This window comes from Taurulus bubalis (assembly GCF_910589615.1).
Source record: "Taurulus bubalis genome assembly, chromosome: 13".
In the NCBI taxonomy this organism is placed as follows: Eukaryota; Metazoa; Chordata; class Actinopteri; order Perciformes; family Cottidae; genus Taurulus; species Taurulus bubalis.
In genome coordinates this window covers 5,215,568-5,242,420 of record NC_136601.1, presented here as the reverse complement: position 1 = coordinate 5,242,420, position 26,853 = coordinate 5,215,568, and the positions used below count along the sequence as shown (strand labels likewise).

The 26,853-nt window shown below is 39.4% G+C and overlaps 1 protein-coding gene across 1 annotated transcript; it reads left to right on the top strand.

The window, feature by feature from the left end:
- Positions 1-1,813: 1,813 nt before the first annotated feature.
- Positions 1,814-24,256, top strand: tapt1a (transmembrane anterior posterior transformation 1a; the record flags this gene model as incomplete). The annotated part of the gene is made up of 15 exons (XM_079228292.1): positions 1,814-2,003; positions 4,087-4,217; positions 5,571-5,689; positions 7,413-7,445; positions 10,900-11,062; positions 11,646-11,781; positions 12,661-12,758; positions 13,102-13,171; positions 14,242-14,322; positions 15,736-15,845; positions 15,999-16,058; positions 16,151-16,219; positions 16,349-16,425; positions 17,766-17,935; positions 23,449-24,256. The coding sequence occupies 15 exons, from the start codon at positions 1,814-1,816 to the stop codon at positions 23,775-23,777; spliced, it is 1,836 nt and encodes a 611-aa protein (XP_079084418.1). The 3' UTR covers positions 23,778-24,256.
- Between the last annotated feature and the right edge of the window lie 2,597 nt (positions 24,257-26,853).

Below are 26,853 nucleotides of genomic sequence, written 5' to 3'. Positions count from 1 at the left end.
ATCACGTTGTTGGCGTTAGTCTCTCACAGATAAAGGAGCAAAAGCTTCTTTCCACAGCTGCCATTTTCTGCTGATATTTATTCATCACATTGAGGGTGAAATCAATTGCAAAAGAAACAAAAAAAGAAGAGACGAAGACGAAATATTTACAGCCAAAGATTGCTCAGAAGAATAGAATGCAGTCCATCATGCTCCAGTTCTCAAACTTCACTAACTGCTTTCATTTCATTTCCACATGCTCAAAAATTCGCTTTTGATTAAAAAGCTTCCCGACAGGTTCATGCACCTTCTCCCTTGCTCGTTGGAGGTTATTAAAAAGCATTCTGGGAATTGTAGGCAATCACTAAATATTAAAATAAGTCCTGGAATGTGATGAAGATGTCAAAATAATATCTAGTGGTGAATTTGGGCATACATTCTTTTATTTTCTTTGATGCGAGCAGCCCTCAGTATATAATATATAAATATGTTGCAGTTATTGCCCATACGTTTCCACACTGGAACTGTTTAAATAACAGCATTGGATAACAAAATGGTATTAGCCCAAAATCAATAGGTTGTTTATTTTTGTCTACAAGGATATTACACAATAAAACATTTAAGATGATGGTATATTCTGTAAAATATCATCTGGATTTGTTCTACCATAGCTGTATTCATCCATCATCTGCTATCCTGAGTTAGCTGAATAATTCAGCGAAGAAAACCCTGAAACACGAACAAATGTATGAACTACTCTGCAAAGTTCTGCAGATAACTCAGTATCTGTATAGGAACAAGCCCCTGGACTGTTGTTGGGTAGACTTTAAATCCAGAACAATTTGATGGAGCTTTGGCGACACCCAGTGGATTATAGGAAGTACTGCAACAACATTGAATCATTCTATATTTTCTCTGTGACATCATGCTGCAAAAAAAAAAAACATTAAAAAAAACCTATTACTTTTGTGTATAATTCAGTTTCATTGCAAAGACCGTTTCATTATTTATTTATTTTAAATACTGGCATGTGTTGCATGACTTGGAGTTCGGCCATTTATTTATACATGTGGACCATTTCAATAATGTTCCTATTATTATTATTATTATTATTATTATTATTATTATTATTATTATTACTATCATGAGCAATGGTATTTGTGTCAATATTTAAACAAAAAAACAATCTGTGTAATACCAATGTGTCCAATTTTAAACTAATTAATCTTTTTTTCTGTTCTTTTTTAAATAAACTAATAAATAAAGAACGTGTCTTGTCCTGCCCCCTAGGTTGTACAGAAGATATTCCTAATACGTTTAGGTTGAAGGAGAATTGCCTGTCATAAAATTATTTACTTAATTTAAATTGAGTACCTACAAAATATATGTCTTTGTCATTTTCACAGCCTTTGTATTGATAGTGAAATCAATCTCATCAATGTAGGTTTCCTTTTATGAATACCATGACTGTTTGCCTGTAAATGTTGCTTTATGAAAATGTGTTTTAACCCCCAAAAAGTGAAGTCATCTTTTTGTTATCTGCTCGGGATGTAGTTAATGGTTTATACATGTTATCTTATTCTGGAAATGTGTGCTACTTGGAATTCCAAGTAGCACATATTTTCAAAATAAGATACCATGTTCAGCAATACGTATTATCAGGGCGTTGCAGTTCATGTTGATATATTTGATAATTTATAAAATAATAATAATGATAACTGATTAAAATCTACACATTATAATAATAAACTGTTGAATCTATCTCGTGACGCCGTTTGTTTTTTACCCACAATGCCGTGACGTTGCACAGCGCGACGCCGCCGCCAAAGTAAAGATGGCGGACTTATCGGGGACCGAGCTGTCAGAGGAGAAAGAGGCTGAAATTGAGCTAAAGAAAAGACAGAAACGACCGTGGGACGATTTGCACAAGTCTGGTAAAATCGGTCTGACCCCGGAACTGCCGGAAACGTTGGGCTTTTACGATATTAGCGCTGTCAGGAGGGAGCAACGGGCGCAGCCAGCAGGTAACCCTCGTTTCTGACGCTGCTGACGTTACAGCTCGTGTACCTTAGTTGTTTTATCTTGCCGACTGCTTTACTACTATAGTGGCTGCATGAATGTCTTATTATACCGACGATAGTCTTCTTTTAACACGTTATGAAACCGTGAGGATGAACGTTGTGTTGTTAAAACTGTCGAGAGCTGTCAACGAGTTTTAGTTTTTGTCTCCTGCTTTTTTGCTGTCTCCTGCTCACAACAACAACCGTGCAACAGACACGATAACGTCATTCTTTAAAACTACTTCTGGAGCTCTAACACTGTTTAGCTACTGTGGTAATAACTAAAGTCAGTTTGCATGTATGCGTTAAGTTCAGTGGGCAGTGACTAGTATGTTAGTTTGGTAAAACACTCGTATTTAACCCACAGCTTTCACTATAAGGTTTCCACGAATTATCCTTCTCGGGTGTTGCGCAACATTCTGTCACCACTCAGATTATGTGACCTGAGGAAAGTCGCTGCAAACATGTTGCTCCAGAAATGCACTGAGGGTTGACATATTTTATAGTTGCATTTAGTGCTGAAACAGTTATCTGATTATTGGATCAGTTTATAGACATAACTTAAACGACACTTTATTTATTTTTTATAATAAATGTATAATTGTTGCAGTTATTTTTTTTAAAGCAAACGCTGGTTTCTCCAATGTGACTATTATAAGTGCTGCATGATGGTGAACTAAATATCTTCTGCTTTAGATTGCATGTCTGATTAAACGAGACATTTAAGCCACCTATATTATAACAAGAATGTTTCACTATGTTCTATCATTTCATGGACATGTTGGTTAATCAATTAATCCAGAAAGTGATTGGCAGATAGTGAAAATAATCATTCATGGCAGACCTACTGCAGTGACACCGTAGCTGTCAATTAATCCTCCAGCATCACAGATTCAAGTTTACCAAAATCTATCCCATGATATGTGCTTCTTGCTGACTATTCTTATAATGTAAATAAAACATGTTCATAGAGAAATAAATAATAATAAAGTTTGATAATAGAGTTTGCAGTGGTGATCTTTAAGTCCTCAATGACAGCTTTTGGTTTAGCACACAGATCCTCATTTGACCCGGCACATTGTGAATTTATCTAATCAAGTAAAGGGCTCATCTGAGGTTCGGTAAACACGACTGAATAAATATTGGACGGTATAAAGTACACATACTAGACACTGTAGCTGAGATAAGATGCAAATTTGTAGGATCATTTCTAATTTAATCGAAATACACTGTAATGTTTTTGGGCCCTAGTTTATGTAACCGTTGAACTGTATTTGCTAAATTTATCTTTTTAAAATATGGGATATTTTTAGCTTGACCTCCATTAAAGTCTGACATGTTTCAGCTGCGCGTGCCACTTGGACTTTAACAGCTGAACTATTGTTTGTTGAGACAACAAAACAGTGCGAGGTCATGCAGAGTTCAGGGGACAATTAATTCATCTTTGTCTTCAGTGTAGGAAGCTTGACATGTTTGACAGAATTTCACAGGTTCAAGTCAAGTGGAAATAAAACACAGTGAATCCAGACTGAATACAACAGCCTGTTTGCTATGAATACAAGTTCATTTTTTACTCTATTTTATTTTTTTGCATTTATAAACTTAGTTTATAACCAGATTTATCACATTTTAAGAGTTTCAAGTGCATTAATTGAGTCACTTTTTCAGTTTGAATTGCTCTGAATATATAAAATGCCACTCTTTCTGTAAATATGCAATCTTTTACAAGGTACGTTAGTTTTAAAGTCACCGTCACTGCACTCAGGTTCTCTCACTCATGCAGAACCTACTGTCTATCACAAAGAAGTCTACTTTGCATGTTCAGCCATTGTAAAGCTGTATTCATGGTGCATTGAATCAAAACAAGTGAGCTGAGAATATTGTTCAACCTCCAGTTTTTCCCACCGTCCAGAGAAGTTTCCTTCTCTTTCATTTTGTGAAAGTGTGACACTGTAAACATTGCCGCTCTGGTTGTGCTGATGGCTCTGGTTGTGATTGTTGCAGACAATGACCTTGTGGTAACACTGGCGCTCTGATGTTGTTCCAGAGCCGTCGTTGACTCGCTTCATTAGCGCAGAGCTCACCAGAGGCTACTTCCTGGAACACAATGAGGCAAAGTACACCGAGCGCAGAGAGAGAGTTTACACATGCATGCGCATTCCCAAGGAGCTGGAGAAGGTACTTCTTAATACGAGTATATTTACAATGCTGCCCTCTGTCTCTTCGTTTATCTCCATCTGTCTGCCCCATTTCATTCAGTTTACAGCTCACAGCTGTGTCACAAACCTAAACCTTACGACTCTCCTACACTTTCTGCTCTAATGCTGAACTCAATCAAGTGTATTTGTCAGTTATCGAATATAAAACACAAAACATTTGGTGGTTAAAACTTCACAAATTAAGATAGAATCATCTTGCTTTCTGTTAATCATCAATCTTTAAAATGTCCTGTTTTTATGAGCAGTGGGTTAGATTAAGTTTGCAATTTTAGATCGTCAGTTTAGACTCTGCTAAACGATATGATGGTCATTATTATTGACATAAAGACAAAAGTGAATTATTATTATTATTTGGGACAAATGTTATCAGTGGTGAACATGTACATTAGTTTCAATCTCAAGAACACTTTTTTCTTTTTACAATTTTGTCCAAATGACTGATTTATGTCAAACATGATATAAAAAACATTTCATTTTGCCAAGTGGCTCACTGACACTAATTTTTTATGTGTTGCTCTTCTTATGAGCCACCAGGTAGCAGTATTGAAACATAAAATGTGTGACATACATTATGATGATGCAGGCTTATGACCAATTAAAATAAATAAATAAAACACAGGTTAACATGTAATCAAGACTGACCCAGGTTATTAACTACAATTATCCTTTAAAACCACAGAAGTGACAGTCTATGTCTTTGTTTATTGTTTTCTGGAGGCGAGTAGAACCTCTCTGCAGAAATGCATCCGAACAAGTGAGCCCAGACCAGCCGAGCTCTTAGCGGCTCGGTTTCCCCTTCGGGGGCGAGTGAGGAATGTGTGTAAACATTATGGACTTCTGTGACGCTGCTGTGTCGAGCGCACGAACCTGACAAGTCACAGAAGCCACCAATGAGAGTCAAACTCTCGCACACGCTTTTGCCAAAACTTACCCGAGTGCCTTCATGTTTCTCTCCAGTTAGAGGAAGGAGTGAGACGACTTCAGCGGCTTTAAAGTCACTTCTTCTTTTTAAAATGACACGGCAATGACTGTTAGTATGTGGGGAGCTGTGAAGGTACAGTATGTGTCTGCTGCACCTTTGCTTTAGGCCGAATATTTTCAATTTCAGTGTCACATGTGGTGCTTATACGTTTTTTCCTTTTGATGGAAAGTGACATCCTCAAAAAAATAAGAGAAGTGATAACCACGTAATGCGCTTGCATGTTTTTCCCACTTAAAGGTGATGAGTAAAAGTGTCTGCAGGCTGTACGGTGTCTTTCCCGCTGACTGCCGTTGTTTTGACTTGGAAGTTGTTTCTGTGTGACTTCTCCAGCTGATGACCTTCGGCTTCTTCCTGTGCGTGGACGCCTTCCTGTACGTCTTCACCCTGCTGCCCCTCAGGGTGCTGCTGGCAGTGCTCCGCCTCATCACCCTGCCATGCTGTGGCTTCAGGTCAGAGCCTGAACACACAACACACACTCTTCTCCCTGTAATCATGACCAAAGAAAGACAAGCAATTATACATGCATAGCAAAAGACACAACGTTATAAATGTGGTTTCAATTTGGTTGCTTTTAACTTTCCGAAAAAACCTGAAACAGAATTTTTAAACAAATACAACTTTAATTAACTGAGTCCCAGTTGCAGCTGCATCTCTGTTTGGGAAGTAGGGAAAGGCTTTTATTATTATTTTCACCTAATTTAGAAGTTGTTCAACCAGCTCTGTGTCTTCACGGTTTTGGGCATCCGTCCACGTTGCCAGTGCCTGGAGCTCCGCTCTGTCACTAAGTTGAAATTCAACAAAGTTTTCCTTTTTTTAACTGATGAATCTCACCTTGTTTGCCTCGAACAGAGTTCAGAGTGGCTCAACGTTGAGTGTAATTGGCGAGAATTACGAAATGCCGTTTCAGTTTGAGAGAGGAAGTCAAAGTATTTATTGTTGCCATTTAATTAAAGTGTTTAATAAAATGTCATTCATGATGATTAATTGTGAGGTACTTCTATACATATAACCGGAGCTGAATTATAGACCCATATATACGTTTAAAGGTAGATGGACATATTTAAGGAGGGACACATACATTGGTATATTTGCATGATTTGGATTAAAGTAACAGAACATTTTCAGTCTTCCTTTTTGATTTCTTTATTTTAAATGGACATATTAGCCAAATCGTGCAACAAAAAAAAAAAAGGCTTTGTGAGAAATGTTTGCATTGTTCCTCTCTTCCCACACGGTCATGTTTAACCATCGGTTGCTACTTTTAACCGCAAACGCATAATACTGCTGATCCGCCGCAGTAATATGCCACCAGTTCATGACTTTTCTTTGTGTATTTCCCTCTAAACAGGAACAACATATACTATAGCTTTGACCAAAGCAGCTGTTTACTCTTCAACATGAAGCAAAAATAGCCTTATAGACATTCTGGCAAAGGTTTTTCTGTCACTCATGTATTTCACATCAGCGCTCTAGATTAGTCTAATTACTGGTCTGGTCTGCCTCTCACCGGGATCATGTGACTGATTGGGGTTTGTACAAAAGATCTGGGAAATGAGTCGTCCTCCGCTGAATAGATATGTTAATGTCACGTATATTGAACTAAGTACATTTACCAAAATACTGTATTTAAGTACAATTTTGAGGTTTCGTCGTTCTTATTCACTACATTTTGGAAGCAAATGTTGTCCTTTTTCCTCGATCACATTAGTTTGACAGCTTTTTCGTTACTTTGGAGATCTAGATTATTCATAAAAAATATACATCAACTTTTAAATGACGATGTGTCATTAGAGGTAAAGACACCCAGCAGTATGTGACGTCATTACAATTAGCTCCACCTTGACCAGCTGCATCTTTGAAGTGATGCTCACGTTAATGCATCACTTCTTATAATCCAGTCATGTGATGTATATGGTTCTGAAGTAAGCCTTTCAAGGACTACCTTTTCTTTTGGTACTTTAAGTCTATTTTTTTTAGGTTTATTTTGATGCTGAAACCGTTGCACCTTCACTAGAATGCAGGATATTTTGAAGCTGTAGTATACGATCTGAATACTTCTTCTATCACTGAAAAGCAGTGCAGTAAACGTCCTCAGACGCCCCCCACTGATGGACACTCCCTGTCCTCCCGCTCGCCTCACCCTCTGTCTGATTCTCCCCCTCCCCCCTGCAGGGCACGCACATGCCCGTACTGCAGAAGAAGCAGGTACGCTCCCTCAAGCCGGGCCGGGCTTCATAAATGTTATCGCTGTCCTGAACTGGCCTCCGCATCCATTCACCCGTCTCTCTCTTCATCTCCATCGTGTCTGTCGATACACAGCTTGGCACCTCGCATCACGTTTCCATTCCCTCCGAGCCAGAGCAGCCATGTTGGTTCCACATACGGTTGTTGTTGTTGTTGTTGTTGTTGTTGTTGTGGTTGTTTTCGAGCTCATCCAGGAACGGTTTGCTGAGAGTGCATGTTCCATTCTCATCACCACGTTGCTTGTCAGTAATACAGCAGCTGCACATGCTTAAAACTGGAGGGCTGCTTACGGTACAGCTCCACTGGAGCAGTTCGGGGCTCATTTGTCTTCTAGTCAGTTGTTGTTAAGGAAGAGGAAAACATGTCCACCTTCCCCGCATAGACCCCCCCCCCCCCCCCCAGCTGCTCTGCAGGTCGCAGGCTTGCTTCTCTAACAAGGTTTTGTTTCAAAAATCTTTCTAGGGCAGAGTCTTCATGCCTATTAGTCTAATGCACTATGAACGGCACACACAGCTGACTGCACTGAAACACACACATACTATTCATGTGTTGTATGGAGATGCTGCTTGTGGAATAGAGATGGTGAAGGCTGCTTTGCAGGCTGCACTACCAGCCTCTTTTCCCCCCGGGGAGCCGCGTGTGTCGCGCATGTTTCGGATAAGATGCATCAGCACCTTTTTGACCAGCTGAATACAAAGCTGCTGTTTACCGGCACACGTGTTCTTGAGAGAGGTGTCATGTTGGTAATTTGTTATTCCATTAGAAGATCGACAGGAAATTAACCAGCAACACTCCCGATGATTGATTCGCCGTTTAAATGGTTAACTGGTTCCAACGTTTAAATGTGAGGGTTTGCTGCTTTTCTGTTTTACGGGATTTGTAAATTAAATACCTTTTTTGTTTTTAAACTGAAGGCTTAGACTCATGAATTTGGGCATGATTTAGTCATTTATTTTATATATTTTTATAGATTAAACAATTATTTACTAAATATAGAAACAATAGATTAACTTATATAAATACTTGTATGTTGCAGCCCTACTAATTGTTCCAAATAGCTTTTATATCTGATTAATTTTTTTATTTTGCTTCGCAGCGATCCTGTTTTATCATATATTTTATCTATGTCGCAACACTTCTCACTCTTCTGCTACAGCACACTCAGTATACTTAGTACTAAACGTATATTAATTAATTGTAAACTATTTTGCATTGAGCACTGGACAAAAACAACTTGATACCATGTGGAGAAAAACTAAATAAAAAAAAATTGATGATTTATGTCTTCTTTTTTTACATGAACAACGACAGATGTGGCCACTGGGTGGAGCTGTAGCTTCAAGAAAACAAACCATGAGAAATCTTAAAATATCACAGAGACGCCTTACTGTTATCAGTTTGTGCAATTTAATGTGAATCTTATCCTTTTGTCATATGTGAAGACACGAGAGAAAACAATACGTACTTTTATGTTAGTTCACCTCATCAGTGTAGCTGGGAATGAATTCAATGTATTCAAACTAAACCCTGACTGTTCATTGGTTACGAAGGCAATAATTGTCTTTTATTTTATGCTTTTGTGCAAAAAGGCCCAGATGTTCACCTCATCCCGTTCTCTCCACAGCTGCACACGATTCAGAAGACACTCGGTTTTAGCTCATCTCCACATCTTTCCCAAACTCGGGTCATTCTCTCGGCTCGGAGTCGGCTCCTAAAATAGCTCCACGCCCTCTAGGCCCCTTCTGCTTCTATCCGAAACATGATTTTCTTTTCCTCTCATCTTTTAAAAAAGAAGTGTAACAAGGTGAGGAGGAGTAGCCCCGTTGTTGTGATGCAAGACCAATCAACAGCCGCTAAAGTTAATTAAGGTAATGATGGCTGTTAGAGTAGCTCATCGTTGTCCTGCCATGTCTTGTGCTTCAGTGATTTAGTCTGTATTAGTTTAAGTAATAAGTATTAGTCTGTGTGGTTTATAGTGATTTAATGGAGAATTGGTTCAACTTGTGCGATATCAAGAGCGATGGTTGTCATTGAGAGAAACGTTAACGTGGTAAAACACACAACCAACAGCAAAAACACTGTATTTCTGCTGTATTGTGTTTTAACCCTCACATCAGCAAACCACAATGTGTGTAAATATTGAAGTTTTGCTTTATGAAGCCTGCGTGGATGAAACGGCTTCTTCTTGCTGTAGTCAGTGGTGGTCGTGTGTCCAAGTCCCACAGCTGACATGTTAAGTATGCAGGATGTCTTAGAGTTAAGCTCTCTCTCTCTCTCTCTCTCTCTCTCTCTCTCTCTCTCTCTCTCTCTCTCTCTCTCTCTCTCTCTCTCTCTCCCCCTGTCATAGTAAATACTAAATAGCCGGTCCTATGGATTTGTCAGCCCTCCTCTTAACATGCTCTCAAGCTGCCGCTGCCAACCACTGCTACTAATTATGAAAGCTGCACATTTTCTGAACACGTTATTTCCCATTATAAGACATGTTTTGCTGTTCTTGCAGTGTGACAGCTTAGCCTGTGTGTGTTTTCTTCCATTTATTTTGTCCACCCGACACCTCTTTAAACATTTCTGTCCAAGATGCTGCACCCCAGGGTGACCTCTAGCTCGCCCAGTACAGAGCGTGCACCTTGTAGCCGAGTCCTTGGCAGCAGCTCCGGTTTGATTCAGACCGGCGGCCCTTTGCTGCTCGTCATCCCCTCTATCTGCCCCTTTACTGACATTCTCCAGCTGATCTTATAAAGGCAATAAAAGCCATGAAAAGAAAAAAATAGCAACATCAATTTTGGTAAAATATGTAAGATAGAGATAAACACAAATCATGTTTTGTCTGTTTGGGAGATAAGAACAACAAAGAATGAATCTTTATAAGACCAGAAGCACAGAACAAAAACATATGGAGGAGATAAATGTTATTAATGAGATAAGGTTTCATATAAAGCAGATACTAACTTTAATATTTTATATTGTGGGTTTTTTCAGTTATCAGTAGTTGTAGCCTTTCCCTTTTTATGTGGGATATCTCATTTTGAACAGAAATGAATTATTTACCCCTCTATGTTGTTTATTTTTTATTTATCACCTGTGTTCCCGCATGTTATGAATAGCAGAGATCGTTCAGAGCCTCCATAGATAGTAGTCAGTAGTGTTGCAGTCATGGAAAAAATGTGTGTTTGTGTTTGTCCACACAAATACGTTACATCTGCATACAAACACATTATATTGTAATATAATGACCCGATAGTTATTGTGTGCACATGTTGTGCAAATGCACTACTTGCGTATATTAATAAACTGCACTATGAGCATGCAAGTGTGTTGAAGTACGTGAGGATGCTCTGAAACGTTGGTGAAATGTGTTTCCATATTCAATACAGATGCCATAAGTTGATCCCTGTGTTTGTGTGTGTGTGGTCAGCGGGTCTCGGCTGCTGCAGCCAGCGCAGGTGTGCGACGTGCTGAAGGGTCTGATCATGGTGCTGTGCTTCTCCATGATGCATTATGTCGATTACTCCATGATGTACCACCTGATCAGAGGACAGTCCGTCATCAAACTCTACATCATCTACAACATGTTGGAGGTACCTCACTTTTTCTTTACCTTTACCACCAAATGTCTGAAAAAAGAAAACTGAATTCAAACCAAGGTTTTATTTTTCCCATATTTTTTCGTGCGTGCAGTGTGCATAGTTCTGGCCACTGGGACACACACATTACTTGCATAGAGTGAGCCAGATGGTTTTAGTGCATTGCTCCAGAAAGCTGCATTGGTTAAAATGTTGTCCTTAAGTTACAGCATGATCACTCGTAGTACAGTTACAATGTTGGGAAATATATTTTAAAACCTGGGAATCGCACAGAATGAGTAGAATGTTCTCGATGCAATACATGTCAGGCTGCACATTAAATGTCATTGGAACTCTCTTTTATTAGACATAATGTAATATGTGTTGTGATGAAGCTGAGGTTGATATGACAGTCAACAGATTATCGCATTCAATGTAAAGGAGAGAGTTGGATATCATCTCAAAGAGAACAAAACAAATACCCAAAAGGAATAATAACAAGATGCACTCATGTGGATGAGAGGAAATGAACCAATCTTCTGTTGACATACATGCGGTTCTTATTAAGTTTTGATCGTATCCGTCGTTCCTCTTTCAGGTGGCTGACCGCCTCTTCTCCTCCTTCGGTCAAGACATCCTGGACGCTCTCTACTGGACGGCCACGGAGCCCAAAGAACGGAAAAGAGACAGCATAGGAGTCATCCCTCACTTCTTCATGGCCGTCTTCTACGTCTGTATCCTTCTTGTTCAGATCTACATGAATTGTGTGATTTGATATTGGCCGTCTCTTTCCTCTGCTACAGACGACTGTCATGAAACACCCGTAACTAATTATTTATTTGTATTTGAAAAAGATAAATGACGCGTTAAGTGCTGCCTCACTTGGCCGACAGACACCAGAATTTTTTTTCAATGAGACAGACAAGAACTAAAAGACAGACATTAATTCATATTTTGGGTCAAAGGGACCTGAACCAGCTTGGTTCAGTGCATTATAGTGTATTTGTATATTTATTTTTCTTGAGCATTTGATGTTTGATTAATCTTTCGATATTGATTAATATGGATAAATGACTTGTTCTGTACATTCTGAGTATTTAACTAATACTAGTAGGGATGGGACCATATGGGATTTTATTGCGGCTCGAGATTTAAAAACAAATGCTCACAATAGGTGAAATTCCCATTATTCGGATGATTGTGAATATCATGCAATTGACCTGGAAAAGTTGTCTGGCACGTTATTATTATGAGGGAGGAGTAAAAAATAAAGCCTGAATAAAAATATATAGGAATTATAATGGAAGAAAGAACAAACTCACACAATTTTGCTTTTTTTATTTAATTATGTATCCTTTATTTATGCAGCGGGGGTCTTATGATTTATTCATTTTATTATTTAGATCATATGTCCTGTCTGTGACGCAATAGAAATATTTTTTTCCTCCCAAAATGTAGCAAAAGGTAAAGAGATCGCGTTATGTTTTAGCTCCATTGGAAGGTGTTCTGTCTGACTATTACGATGCGTAACCTTTTATACATTTTTAAAGAAGTGGTATTCGCTGCTGAGATGCTTTTTAAATCAGTTGTTTTCCTGAGTGGCTTTTCCTCAGTCCTCCATGCCATCCTCATCATGGTCCAAGCCTCCACCCTCAACGTCGCCTTCAACTCACACAATAAGTCTCTGCTCACCATCATGATGTCCAACAACGTAAGTGCTTACACACACACACACACATATATATATATATATATATATATATATATATATATATATATATATAATCATACACTAGCAGATAAGATAATATAGCCCACGACAATCTGCCTGATGAGATTGTTTAAGCAGCTGCACTCTTGCACAAACAATATATAAGCACACATTTAACTTAAATAATTTGCATGCAGATGTTTTTCCCAGAAAGAATCAACTTGGCTTGTGGTGACAAAACATTAATGTTACAGCTGCAACATGATGGCTCGTTTGGTTTTTCTGGATCACGAATGCTGCTGACTGCGTTTCTTCCTTTTTGTTCTTCTGTTGTCTCCATCAGTTTGTGGAGATTAAAGGAAGTGTGTTCAAGAAATTTGAGAAGAACAATTTATTTCAAATGTCGAACAGCGGTAAGATATTCAATGTCAGAAATTACACATTTTAACTGTTGAACCCAAAACAAATATTCTGCTTTATTGAAAAACATCTGTATTTTTTTTTTCAGTCCACGTAGAATTTACTCTTGCAAAACTAAATATGCATAGAGACTAAAAGAAAGTATTCTGTATAATCTATGATCTCCCTGTTCAAAATATCTCATTGTAATTCATCAGAAGTGAAAGAACATTCTGAAAAGGTTAACAGTTAATGATCAGTAATAGTGTATCCAGCATAGGGCCTGCTACTCTTATGAGGTCAATACGACCCCCAGTGGACAGATAGAAAAAGCAGTTAATTTTATTGAAAAATATAAAAAATAATGACTTATCTTCAAATTTCACACAGCGGGCCTTTTGGTTCTGGCTCTCGGGACGCGTGTTTGACCCCCAGATGCAGATGAAGCATTTGCTTCTCAGTTTCTTTTGGCTGATGAAAGACTGACATGTATTCAACATGAACGATGCATTTTAGTAAGCATCAAAGTGGAACAGAAAAACATTTAAAATAAGGAACAACTTCAAGTAAAACAGTTAATTTCTCCTTTTTTAACATGCAAGCTTTTTATGAATCCATCCATCTTGGTTTAATGGTCAGAGATCTTAAATGGGTTCTGCATTTCCCTGTTTATTCCCAGAGGCAGTGGGTCTTTTTTTTTATCTCAGTCACTTTTGTATTGTAATGACAGCAGAAGACAATAGGCGTTAATCAGCTGCCATTTCCCTCTCGCTGTTTACCCGCATCACACACTCATTTCCTGTTCATGCAGTTGAGCGTGGTCCCAACTAGCAGAGATGATGGCGTGCAAAACGTTTACATCTCCGTCTCTAAATTATAGTAGATGGATGTTTAAAGCACGCAATGCTGTGATGAGACTAAAGGCCTTGTGACTGTGATGTGCTGCTGTAACCTATCTAACAGTGACTTAATTATTAGCAGTCAGGTCTCATTTATAAAAATACAAAAAAGTCACACCTCTTCTCACGAGGATGCCAAAAGTTCGGCAATTTGTAATCACAAATGTGTTAATTTCATCCTGCAGATATCAAGGAACGGTTCACCAGCTACGTTCTCCTGCTCATCGTTTGTCTCAGGAACATGGAGCAGTTCGCATGGAACCCAGGTAATCATCCTTGTTTTCCTCAAACTGCACTTTAATAGATTTATTTTTATATTGTAGTGCATTTTAATGTTAAATGCACTTGTCACTTTCACATTACACTTACATTTAATTTGTTTAAAGAACTGTTATATGTTTATCTGTGCACCAACCGCCATGACAAATTCCTTGTTTGTGAAAACATACGTGGTAATAAATGGTTCTGATTCTGATTTAAAAGTGGCAGGTTTGTTCCCCATAGTTTGTCTATTTCAACCTGTGAAATCTTTAAAAGTTATGGTTACTGTGGTCAGTGCATGTCACGGTAAAAATTCAGAAAAATAAGCCGAGCAGCTGTTTTTAGTTTCGTCTGACCCGCTGCAGCACCGTGGGGATTTTTTTTTTTCTCTCTCGCTCTCCCAACGAGCCGTGGTTAAGAGACACAGAGAGAGGGGGAGTGACGGATGAGAGCCGGGTGTTTCTGCGTGACAGCCGTCTGAAAACACTCGGCTCCTTCTGTCAGTCTCAAAGCCAGAACACACAGAAGATGACAGACGTGGCCTGTCGGCTGGCATCATAACACGGACGTGCTAATCCTGGCAGAGCTACAGCCCTCTGTTGCTAAAGAGGCATACGAATCACAAGTCGCCAGTAATTTACTTATCTTCCGCGGCGCATTAGTGACGCCAGCACTTCTTTGTTCTCATTATGCAGAAGCAGAGCACCTGCTAATTACTTGTAAACACTTTTGAGAAAAATAAGAGCCAAATCCGTTTTGCTCATTATGTATTTAAGAAATAGTTTGGCAATTTAAAGTTAAATATTAGTTCTAATCTAAATGGTTTGTGCTGCCATCAGCCGTACATTGTGCAGACTGCATAGGGATTGTGAGTTAAAGAAATGTATGTTTGTAGCATTTGCAAACTCATGCATTGAATTGTGTGAGTAATTATATCACTTACCTGCAATAGTGACGTAACAGAATTAGTTTTTGAAATAAAAAATCTTTGAGATTGTTGCTTTAAAGCTGCACAAATCAATGTATTCGACTCTAAATTAATGCTAGTGTTGCTTTGTGTGCTGGATGCCTTAACTGTTTGCTAACATGTTGCAACTTTATAAACTAATCATTTGTCAGTGTTGTTGTTTTCTTCTGCTTGTTCCACTGTCTCTAGGTGTTATATTATATTAATACAGATTTAAAATGTTTCTAAATACTGGCAAAACCTGAATATTGCAATTTAAGTGTCTCAATATTGAATCTTAGATTAGAATATGTCAACTAACATAAGTGGACAACAAAGTAAACTGGTTTACTTCTGTAGTGAGAATGTAGACAACATCCAGTGACGGTTTGCTGTTTCCTCTTTCTTAAATTAGATCAAATAATGATTTCCATATAACCGACAGTTTCATGTGACACTCTTCCTTCCTCAGACCACCTGTGGGTGCTGTTCCCTGACGTCTTCATGGTCGTCACCTCCGAAGTTGCCGTTGACGTCATCAAACACGCGTTCATCACCAAGTTCAACGACATCACCGCGGATGTAAGGACCACACCTGAAGTTCATTAGTTCTAAAATAGACACATTCACCAGCAAAACAGCTTGTTACACTTGATACTTCTACAATACAGTACTGTGTGTGGTCTGTTCCCTCAATTAAGACGTACACGCTCCATTTTTTGGCCTTGTCTCCAGGTGTACAGTGAATACAGAGCCAGTTTGGCGTTTGAGCTCGTCAGCAGTCGACAGAAGAACGTAAGCAAACTGTCTCTTTTATACTTGCATGAACAGCACTGAGCCGACGCAGCTAATCAATGCCGTGACGTGTGCTCGTCCGTCACGTGTAGGCTTGTACCGACTACAGTGACTCAGTGGCCCGGAGGATGGGCTTCATCCCGCTGCCGTTGGCTGTCCTGGTAAGAGAGGCTGCTCTCGGTTGCTATTCGGACACTGAATACCAGAAGAGAGCTCGTCATCGGCACAGAAACTTGGACCAGCTGCCATTTTTATTTTGTTGAACGTCCATTTATTTATTGTCTTGACAGCTTATCCGAGTGGTAATGAGTTCGGTGAAGGTGCAGGGAGCCCTATCCTACACGTGTGTGTTCCTCTGTTATCTTGGGTAAGTCTATATGAGTTATTCCTTCAAATTCAACTTTAGTTATGACACCTTTTTTTTGCGGTTCGTCCCACCTAATATCCAAAATTGAAGGGAGCTTTTAAGCCTTGTATTCCCATTGTTGTTACACTGAACTTTGCATTTTTTATTTGCCGTCTGACTGTAAAAATGTAGCTCAAGAGGAGATTTAAAGGCTGAAAATTATTTTAGTTTATTCATGCACATTGCTCTGGTGATAGGATATTCTGTTATCCCCGTCTTCTTCTTTTTTTAAGTTCAGGCTTAAACCATTGAGATTGAGGTCAAACTTCCATTTTTTTTTTTTATCCCAACACTTGAATCCTTTAGTCATATATCATAAATATTTAGATGTTTTGTTTGACTAACGTGTGTTAAATGTGCACACAGACTGCCAAGTGCTGTATACAGACATGCTTGCAGAGTCACACTAACACATGCAGGCACTGCAATACACACACACTGAGAGTCAGAGACACACACACACACAGACACACACACACACACACACACACAGTTACATAAGTATCAACACTGTGGCCTCACGTTCCCTGTGCCGAGCTGCCGATTGCCCCGCTCACTCTCATTTGCCGGATCCCATCGGGCTCGCACCATCGAAGAGTTTCCCTCGGGGTGAAGAATACAACGTTGTCATCTCGAGTGCCATCTCTGGCCTTCCCCACCCCCTGGTTTAAAAATAACTCTGGCTCTAACAGACCGCCGTGCCTTGGCAAAGACTCAGCCGCGCTGACACGCTCTCAGTCCGAAACGCCCTGTCACAGCGAGCGGTGGTCCACAGACCCAAATGTGTCCGTCTCTCTTATGTCACGGTGTCAAGAGGTCGGGCCTCATGGCGAAGCACAGAAACCAAGAAGGATCGGTCCACATCAACATCCTGGCGTCAGTGAGAGAAGAGATTCATTATAGCTGTCATAGCTCAGCTATATCTCGGCTTTAATAACAGCAAGGAAGATGGAATGGGCTGTTAAGTTATGACGAAAGGGATTATCCTCATTATTTGTATATTTATTTGCATGAAATATACCAACATTTACATCTTGGTGTTGAATCCATCAACCAAACTGGCAAAAAAAAAGCTCAAATTGCTTCAATATTAGTTTAATATATTAGATGTCAGAAGCAATAGAAGATGATGAAAACGGGAAATCTTATCTGTGATTATTGTTATTTCCCAAATAGAAATGAAGGTGCAGAGCTGGAAATGCTTTTTCATGTTTAAGGAGTTTTTTTTTTTTAAGAAAATAAAAGAGTTTTTTAAGTCATTGAATGTGTGTTTGATCTACTAAATACTTCTCCATCTGTAGGCTGGTGACACTTAAAGTGTTGAACAGCATCGTGCTGCTGGGGAAGTCGTGCGTTTACGTGAAGAGAGCCAACATGGAGGACAAACTGTTTGAGACGCCCACCGCCGCTCCGTCCTCGTCTGGGAAAACCCCCAGCAGAGCTGACCAGGCCAGGTGCTCCACGCCTTCAGGTAAACCACAGGCCACTTTAATGATGATCTTGAAGACGTCAAATTAAATAACACTTAAAGGGGAACGTCGCCTAAATACAGAAGTCATGTATCTTATTTCCATGGCCGAGGAAAGTTAAATCAATATTTGTGAACATGAGGTATTTTCTCTCTAAACGCAAGAAACCCGAGCAGTAAATCTCAAACTCGTGACGTCATCAACTATAAAGTGTGGAGCTGCTCCGGACCCACAGAATGTTTGTTTTTGTCTTTCTTTTTACCCAAAAGACTTTCGTTCTAAGAAGTAACTGTATACTCAGAACTTTCCCCTAAGAGCACCAAGTGTCATCAATAATATATTTTACCCAATTCTTTTTCTATGGAGCTGATCCAGACTTGATGACATCACAAATTTGAAGAAAAAAGAGCTCACTTTACACTGTCGCCGCACAGCTGACAGACACAGTTAGCGACCAGCAGGAGAAGATAGCGCAGCATTAAGCAGCTAAAGTGACATATTATCCCGGTGGAGACCAAAAACAGAGCTAAAAGAGAGCGAATATTAGACTTACATTCTGAGGTGGACACAAACATGAGTATAAATAAATGATAATGGTGCAACTTTATTGGTCATATGTCAATGTTGTGTTCGCAACTTGTTTGCTTTGCTGCAAATGGCCCAAAACATTGTCAACATGCTCATAATTGGAGGTTTATTGGAAAAGAGGAACACAGGTTGACCCAGTTAAAGGGGGTTTACATACTTATTCAAACATCTCGGCTTGAGTCCCTCTCACTAATTATTTCCTGCAACCGAAGAAAACCAGAATAACTCCTAAATGATGTACGTTTATGTACATAAATATATAATACTTCTTTGTTCTAATCAGTAGTCTAATGAAAAGCCTTTTTACAAGACGATAAACTAAATAATTACCTAATTAAATAAATTCCTTTCCTTGTCTAGCTGTGAACACAAGACCTCAAGCTGTCTATTTTGAATACACAAATGTTTTATCCAATATCCCCAAAATAAATGCTGGCACATTGAGATTTTATTGTGCACTCATATTTTCAGCATGAAGAATTCAGAAAGCCTTTAGGAGCCCTCAGTGGAGGTCATTATGCAGCGTGAACACGACGCTTTGATTTTGGATCCAAGTGCAGAAAATGCAGCGTATACATGCTAAAAAAGTATTTCAGTTTTTGCAGCCGCTGTACAGGCAATGACAGGACATATATCAAGTGGAATTATTTTGAATTACACAAAAGCTTTTTGATCAAAGAACATCGACTTGAAATGTTGTACAGATTTGGGAAGTTACATCCTATTTTGGAGATGTGAAAATACCTGAGAGCATCCTGGTGCTTCTCAGGAATAGATATCTTGTAAATGAGGCGTCCAGGGATTTAATTTCTCATGAATAACGTGGATGCTGCTCTCTTTCCTGTCTCTCTACACTTTGACGTGCAACGTCTGGTAAAACATTGTCTTCCAATGATCTTTAAAAACAAATAAAATTGAATTATGTTCATATGGACATGTTTAGGCATTTAGCTGACAGACGGATGTGTCAGCAGGTAGGAAGGAGCTCAGTGTCCAGCTTCCGGCAGCCAATGTCGCGAAAATGAAATTAAACTTGTGACCTTTTAGTCGTGGATAAGTCCACCCGACTATCAGGATATAACTTGTTAGATGTGGACTTTGATTCAAAAGACTAATTCAAGTTATTCTCTTTATGAGTCTTACTAATGGTTAACCGTCCGTATACTTTTGTTCTTTTTGTTTGAAGTACAGTGTAATGTCATGGAGTTGTGTGTGTGTGTGTGTGTGTGTGTGTGTGTGTGTGTGTGTGTGTGTGTGTGTATGGCTGCAACTAAAGAACATGTGCAATATTGATCTGCCACATATTGTGTCTATAATGTCAGAAAATAGCTGATATGCATGATATTCTTATTAACTTATTAATTGTCAAAAAACAGAAGATATTCAATTCATAAACATATTAGACTTCTTTTGACTGATCGATTAGTCTAGTTTCTGATCTTCTTGTTTGTTGTTCTGTTTTTTATCAGTTTTGGGACATTAGATTATGGTGATGTAGCAAGTCTGGCCTTTGACATTTAGAAGTTTGACTTCCATCAGGCCAATGAGTTTTATTTGTCTGGTTCTTGAGATTGTTATTTTGTATACAGTTCGACTTTATTCATAAGATAAGTGACTTCTTTGTAAGGAAAGTAGTCGGTGTATAGTGGCACCTTGTGGAAGATCGAGCCCCTCTGATAGAAGATCCAGATCAATCAATGATTCAATTGACAGCGAGAGTTAATCAGCAACTACGTTGACAATTTTTCCAGCACAAATGCAAAAAGTGACCTCGTTCCAGGTTCTCACTTGTGAGGATTTGCAGCTCTTCTCTGTCTTTCTATTTGCGGCAGTGAAGTGAATATCAATGGCTGTTGGACTATTGGTCAAGACAACATGTCACATTTTAAGCTTTAAGAGATTGCTCATTTTTAACAATTTTCGGACTATTCAAAGACCAAAAGATTATCAAGAAAAAAACACGCATTTTCATCAATAATGAAAGTAATAGTTAGTCGTCGTAGTTGTACTTTAGACGTAGTGTGCAGGAAGTCGTTCTATGTGTCAGACATCAACAAATAAACTAAAACCAAATTCCAACATTCAGATATTTACATATGAATCTCCTCATTAACATTCACACAAATATCTTGACGAACTGTTAAACCGCAGACACACACACACACACACACACACACACAGACACAGATTTTGGAAGTGGCAGTATCTCCCTGTCATCCGCCGTCGAATCCCCGCAGATCTTTTCTCTCGTGTGCCACAGACCCGCCTGCGGCTCTGAGCCAGGAGCTTTAAAATGACAAAGATCCTGATGGTGCATCATGTCATGTGAAACATCAAAGCTCCCAGCAGCACTTGTGTCTCAAATGAATGTGGCTTCTCACAAAAGCAGCCGCAGCTACAGGACTTAAGGCAGCAAGCTCCGACATATATATATATAAGAGAGAGCAGAAATTAATGCGAGTCTCCTTCTGCTTCCCACACATTTGGCTCCTGGGATTTGAACCAGCTACCTCACAGCACTGATACTCGCTGCACTAACATGAAGCTACTTGGGTCTGTGCCCCCAGCTTCACCTGCTGCTCCAGTGGATTCACTGCGCAATTCTGTTCGTCTCCATGTCGTTGCCTTTACAATGATCTGGATTCACGTAACATTAGATGTGCCATCTGTCTATACTGCATGTTTTTGTCCAGAGGGCAGAGATGGGTAATGAGCGATTTCACATCAGCCATTTCAAGCCCCATATGGTGGTTAGCTTTTATTAAAGCTCGCATTTGTATCTTTCAGAGCGGCCGTGGAGAGCTGCTCTTTCCTGCAGTTTGTGACTTGAATAACGTTTCCCTTTTTTAAATCTTTTTTTGTAATGTGCACCCTTCGGGACTCCAAACAGTTTATTTACACGTGTAAATGATACAAGCCAGACAGAAAAGGCTGTAATTAAGAAAAAAAAACTTGTGTTTTATCTTTATGTAGCAGCCTTTATGTCCAAGTCCAATTCCCCTAGGTACAAATAAAGGAATCTGGAACTAAATAACAAACATAATAAAAAATAAAATCTAATCAAAAAAGAGCTTTCCTTAATTGATTTATTTGTGTCACTTGGTCACGAGCTATTGATATGGTGAACGGTTACCAATTTGCACTTCCAGCAATATGTCTTCTGGCTCATTTGCTGCTAGATGCTTTCTACGTTCACCAGCTAGTCGCTCTCTCGTCTCGTCTCTCTGTCTCTTCGCGCTCGACGGGTTTCCTTCAGTGGGTTTATCGGGGCTTTGAGCTGCGACTGAACACAACCGTTAAAAGTTGCAGATGTGAAAACGACGAGCTGAGAGGTACTGAAACTCTCCGTAGAGCAGAAGGGACCAAAAACACTTGTGATGTCGTTAAAACGGTGGAGCAACAGAGGAACAATGTTGTCGTTAGAGGGAACCGGGACGTTGCTTCTTACTCAGTACCTGTAATAGTTTTGAAAGACGCTATATAATAATTGTCCGAGGTCCAACATGATTCATGTGAAGGAGAAGTCCTTCCTTCCTGCTGCTGTCAGGCTGCACAACCAACTGAGCTTGCAGTAGACCACAAATGACACTTCAACCTGTGCAATATTAATATTAATACACTGTTCATAATAATAGGTATATTTTAGTGTGTGTGTGTGGATTCAGTATTATAGATTTTTACTGTTTTCTACCGTTTATTATTTATATTACTTCTTTTGATTTTTTTTTTTTACTATGTCTCTTGTTTGCTGTAATCCTGAAACTTCCCCACTGTGGGACTAATGAAGGAAAATCTAATCTAATGTAGTCTGTAGTATCTCTTGACCGAGTCGCGTCGAAAGACAAATTAATCGTATTTAATTATTCAGGGAGAAACAAAGGGTTGCGCAACACTAAAACCACATTAATTTGGCCTATGTCTGTTTTCATAGCCTCCATCATGTATGAAACTCAAGCCCTCTGTATGTTCAGTGGCTGCAGTATTCCCGCTCTGTAAAGCGTCTGTTCCCCTCTGTCTGCAGTCAGAATTGGAGGTTTGCTGAAGCCGAGTAGCCCACAGCGAGGCTGGTCGTCTCTTGAGGACGGCCTTGTTGATATCCAGAGCTTTGCTCAAGTCTCTGTAACATGATGAATTATTCTGTTTAATTCGCTCTTTGTGCTCAAAGTTGAAAAGGCGTTGCAGTGTTTTCTCTTAATGCAATCAAGTGGAATTCTGAAGAGAAGCAACTGGGCTTCTTCATGTTCCACGTTCCGCTTTCTTCTCTGGCTGTGTTTCTTTATTCTCGCTCTCTGTGCTGCTTTGAAACTGAGCAGTCAGGTGGTTGTGTGTTCATCTGTTCCGTTTCACCCTTTCACTTCTTATGTTGGTTTACAAAAGCCTCCATTTCTTGTTTTCGGCATCTGCGTGGCTCACAGACACGTCCTTTTTATGGACTATGTCCTCCTCTTTGCTCGGCTAGAGTCTCATGTTTCATATATTGCTTTTAAGTAAAAGCATCAGTTAAATATGTTGAAGGAAGAGTTTGACATTTTGAAATGTGCTTTTTGAATGCATGTCAGAAAAAGCCGTATTAGAGTATGACATTAAATGGATAGTCATAGTATGCTAAGTCTAAAAGTTGTATTATAGTATGTCATATTTATTTTTTTAAAGTCCTACTATATAGTATGTCAAAATCACATTTATAATGTCATGAAATGCATTTAAAGCCATACTACAGTGTCATATTTATTTGAATAAAAGCCATACTATAGTATGTAAAAAATAAAATAAAAATAGTCATAGTATGTTGAAATAAATCACATTATAGTATGTCATGAAATGTATTTAAAGTCATATTATAGTATGTCGAAAAAAATCATAGTATAATGTTTTTTTTCTTTTAATTTCATCATTCAATTAAATATTTGCCCAATATTCTTTACAGATGAATCCAAGACGGAGCCGAACCCTGTCACAGCCTCCAGCCCACCACCCTCCTCCTCCTCCTCTTCCTCCTCCTCCTCCTCCTCTTCCTCGGTGACCACCCAGCCGACTCCTAGGACCGACTCGTTTCCTCCCCCGCCCTCCGATCCCTCTCCCGCTGCTCCAGCCAGCCGTCCCTCAACTCCGTCACCTGAGCAACCCGCTGCTCCGTCGCTCGCCCAAGAGGAGGAGGGCGAGCCGCAAGCAGCCTCCGAACTGAAGCACAGGACTCCCAACAAAGACCTGCTGGAGATCGACCGCTTCACCATCTGCGGAAACCGCATCGACTGACCAGCGGCGGCCGTTGACGGCAGCGATCGACCACTCAGGAAAGACGGAGAGCGGAGGGGCTCTTCAAGCCGGCTTCCCTGGCCAACGGCAGCAGAACGTATTTATTTAAGTCCGTGGCAATACAGTAAGTTATTGTGAACATACTGTAGACGATGCCGCTGTTGTGGAGGCCGGAAGTCGGGAAGCTTGGCAGAAAAGAAGAAGAAGAAAAAAAAACTTCAGCAGACAAAGACTGTGGCAGCTCTGTCGCCAGGTTAAACTGTCGCGTGTGTGTGTGTGTGTGTGTGTGTGTGAGAGAGTGTGAGGATGGTAAAGTATTTGGTGTGAGTGTGCAGGTGTGAGTGTGTGTGAAACAGTGTGTGTGTGAGGGCACACAAGCACTTCCTGTCTGAGCGTCACTGGCACCAGGAAGAGAGAAACTTCTCAGTTCGCTCGACAGCCAGAAATCAAACTTCCTTTAACACCTGAGTCATATTTTCATTGCCTCATATGTTTCCTGTTTCATCAAATAATCAATCTGGAATTGGAAAGGCGTCTTAGAGGTTTCTTCAAAACCTGAAGGTCATGACCTGCAGGGTGTGAGATACATCTGGTCGGTCACAAGGTGATCAACAAGTCACGCAAGCTGAACAAAAACATCCCAAAATGATGTTTAGTCAGACTTGTCTTGTGACTTTTCTGGTACTCAAACTAAAAAGGAAAAGAACTACCTGTAAATGTTTGTTTGTGTTCTTTTCCGTTTTAATTTGAGTAAGTCTTTTTATGACACTGATCACAAACAGAAAAATGATTTGTTTTAAAGGGCGACCGTCACACGACGACACAGCGGAGTCCGTCAGTGAAGCATTGTTGTGCTTTCCAACATCACCGTTTGAGTTCCGGACATGACTTTTAATTAGTCTTTCGTTTACACAGCCACCAGATAAAGTAATTTGCAACACACACACACACACACACACACACGGCGCCTTCAGCGGCTAAAGGACTGTTCATTAAAGGAACCAGTCAGTGCACAACATTAACAGAAGCTGCCGGTAAAACGCTGCTGAGTGCCGACACTAAATCTGCCGCTTCTGCCAGACGTGTTTCAGAGATTTGTTTAAAAACCAGGAACAAAGAAAAGAAATACTGGAAAATACATTCTCTTATTGCTTAGGGAAAAAAATGTCAAATCACTTTACACACACACATGGTAACAAAATCCTTGTCTGAAATCCTGATTTAGAGAAAAGGATGCTCCCTTTGACCCCGAGGGTTAACGTCACGTCACGTCAGTAGCCGGAGTCGTCGTAGTAGAAAAGTGGTTTTTAATTTTTTCATTTCTTTCGGTCAGAAAAACGTTTGCACTGATGGACCGTGTTGTCTTAAATACGACGGGTCACGTTTCTCATTCGACTCAAGTAATGTTCAAATGTTTACATCCTAGAAATTAGAAGCAATACTTTCAAAAACAAAATGCCTTTTTATTCTTTTTTGCATGTGTGTTTTACATTATGTGGACTGACTAAAAAAAAAATATATATATATATATATATATATACACACACACAAATAAAATCTGTACGTAATACAGTGCAAAATCGAATATTATTCTTAACGTATCGGATTTACAGTTCAACGTCAGGACATAAAGTTCCAGCATCAAAATATTGAATTTGTTTTAGAACTGATTATTTTTTTATCTGATCCAAAGTAGTTGAAATCAATAAATATCGTTCGTTGTGTAGCACTTTACACTTAGCATATAGTTATTTTACAGCAACAGTTTAGTGCAGTGAGCCGAGTAGTTTTTGCAGAATCATATAGACAATCCTGACAAAGAAATTAATAAATAATCTGCGTTAAATTCCCTTCACTCTTGATTTGTTGATTCTCTGTTGTGTTAATCACACAATCGCACATATGACTGAACGTTGCAGGATGTAAACACGTTTTCAGTTGTTTGGTTTCTCCGTTTCGGAGAACAACGGTTGTTTATAATGTTCGTTACCGTTGTAATAAGGAAGATTGTTCTATTATTATTATTATTCTCTTTTTTTTTTGGAGCTGCCAGTTGTGGCAGAAGTGTTCTTATGCGAGCTGGTCTGCGACGGTCCAGCACACTGCCGGCTTTGCTTCTTCAGTTTGGTTCCTTATTTAATTCCTACCTCGATACTGTCTGAAAATGCCCCCTTTTGGAATAATAAAAGTTGTTTTTTGTAAACATGTTGTTTTTATTGTAGCAATAAGCAGCACAAACATTAGAAGAGATTTGTCTCTCCTCTTTGTCGCTCTCTCGTCTTGTTTCTTTTAGATCCGTTTGGGTTTATTTTGAGCCTCGAGTTTGAGCCGGCTTCCTGATTTGGAGTCACGACAAGATGAACTTCCTGCAGATGTGAAACTACGACTTTACGTGTCAGTTAGTTTGATTCACTTCCCCAGCTGCTGATTCTGGGATTAGTCAGGAGTCATTTGTCTCAAAATACGACATAACAAATGTCCTCAACATACAAGTCTCCGATTTTCAAGTCTGTAAAGCTTGAAGAAAAATTCAAGCTGAATTTTAACATCTATAAAACTACATTTGGAAGAAAACTACAAAAAAGTAATTTAGTCCATCCTTTAAGGCACAAAAAAAGGGATTTTTGCATCTGAAATTATCCTTTTTTTCAAATGTGATATGGCGAAAAGCCTGGTTAAGGACATAGAGTTGGGATTGTTTTGTCAAACTAAATCTATATTTCCTCCTAATAGAAACATACCAAATACACTGATAACATGAAAGTTAAGAGGAGCTTGTTTTTTATTTTATTTTGAATATTACTGCCCGTTAATAGAGGTTTGCACCATCGATGACCTCACTTCTGTTGAGGCTCATGCGCTGCAGGTTTAAGGTCAGGCAGAGACCTAATCCTAAGGGCTAATCTCCTTAGGAGTGCTGAGGACGGCTAACGGGAAGTTGTCTCAAGGCAGGACGGCAGCGGCAGCAGCAGTAGTAGTAGTAGTAGTAGTAGTAGTAGTTGTAGTAGTTGTAGTAGTATTAGTTGTTGGAGAGAGTCCAGAACGTCAGGCAGACTTTGAGGATAATTCCGACACA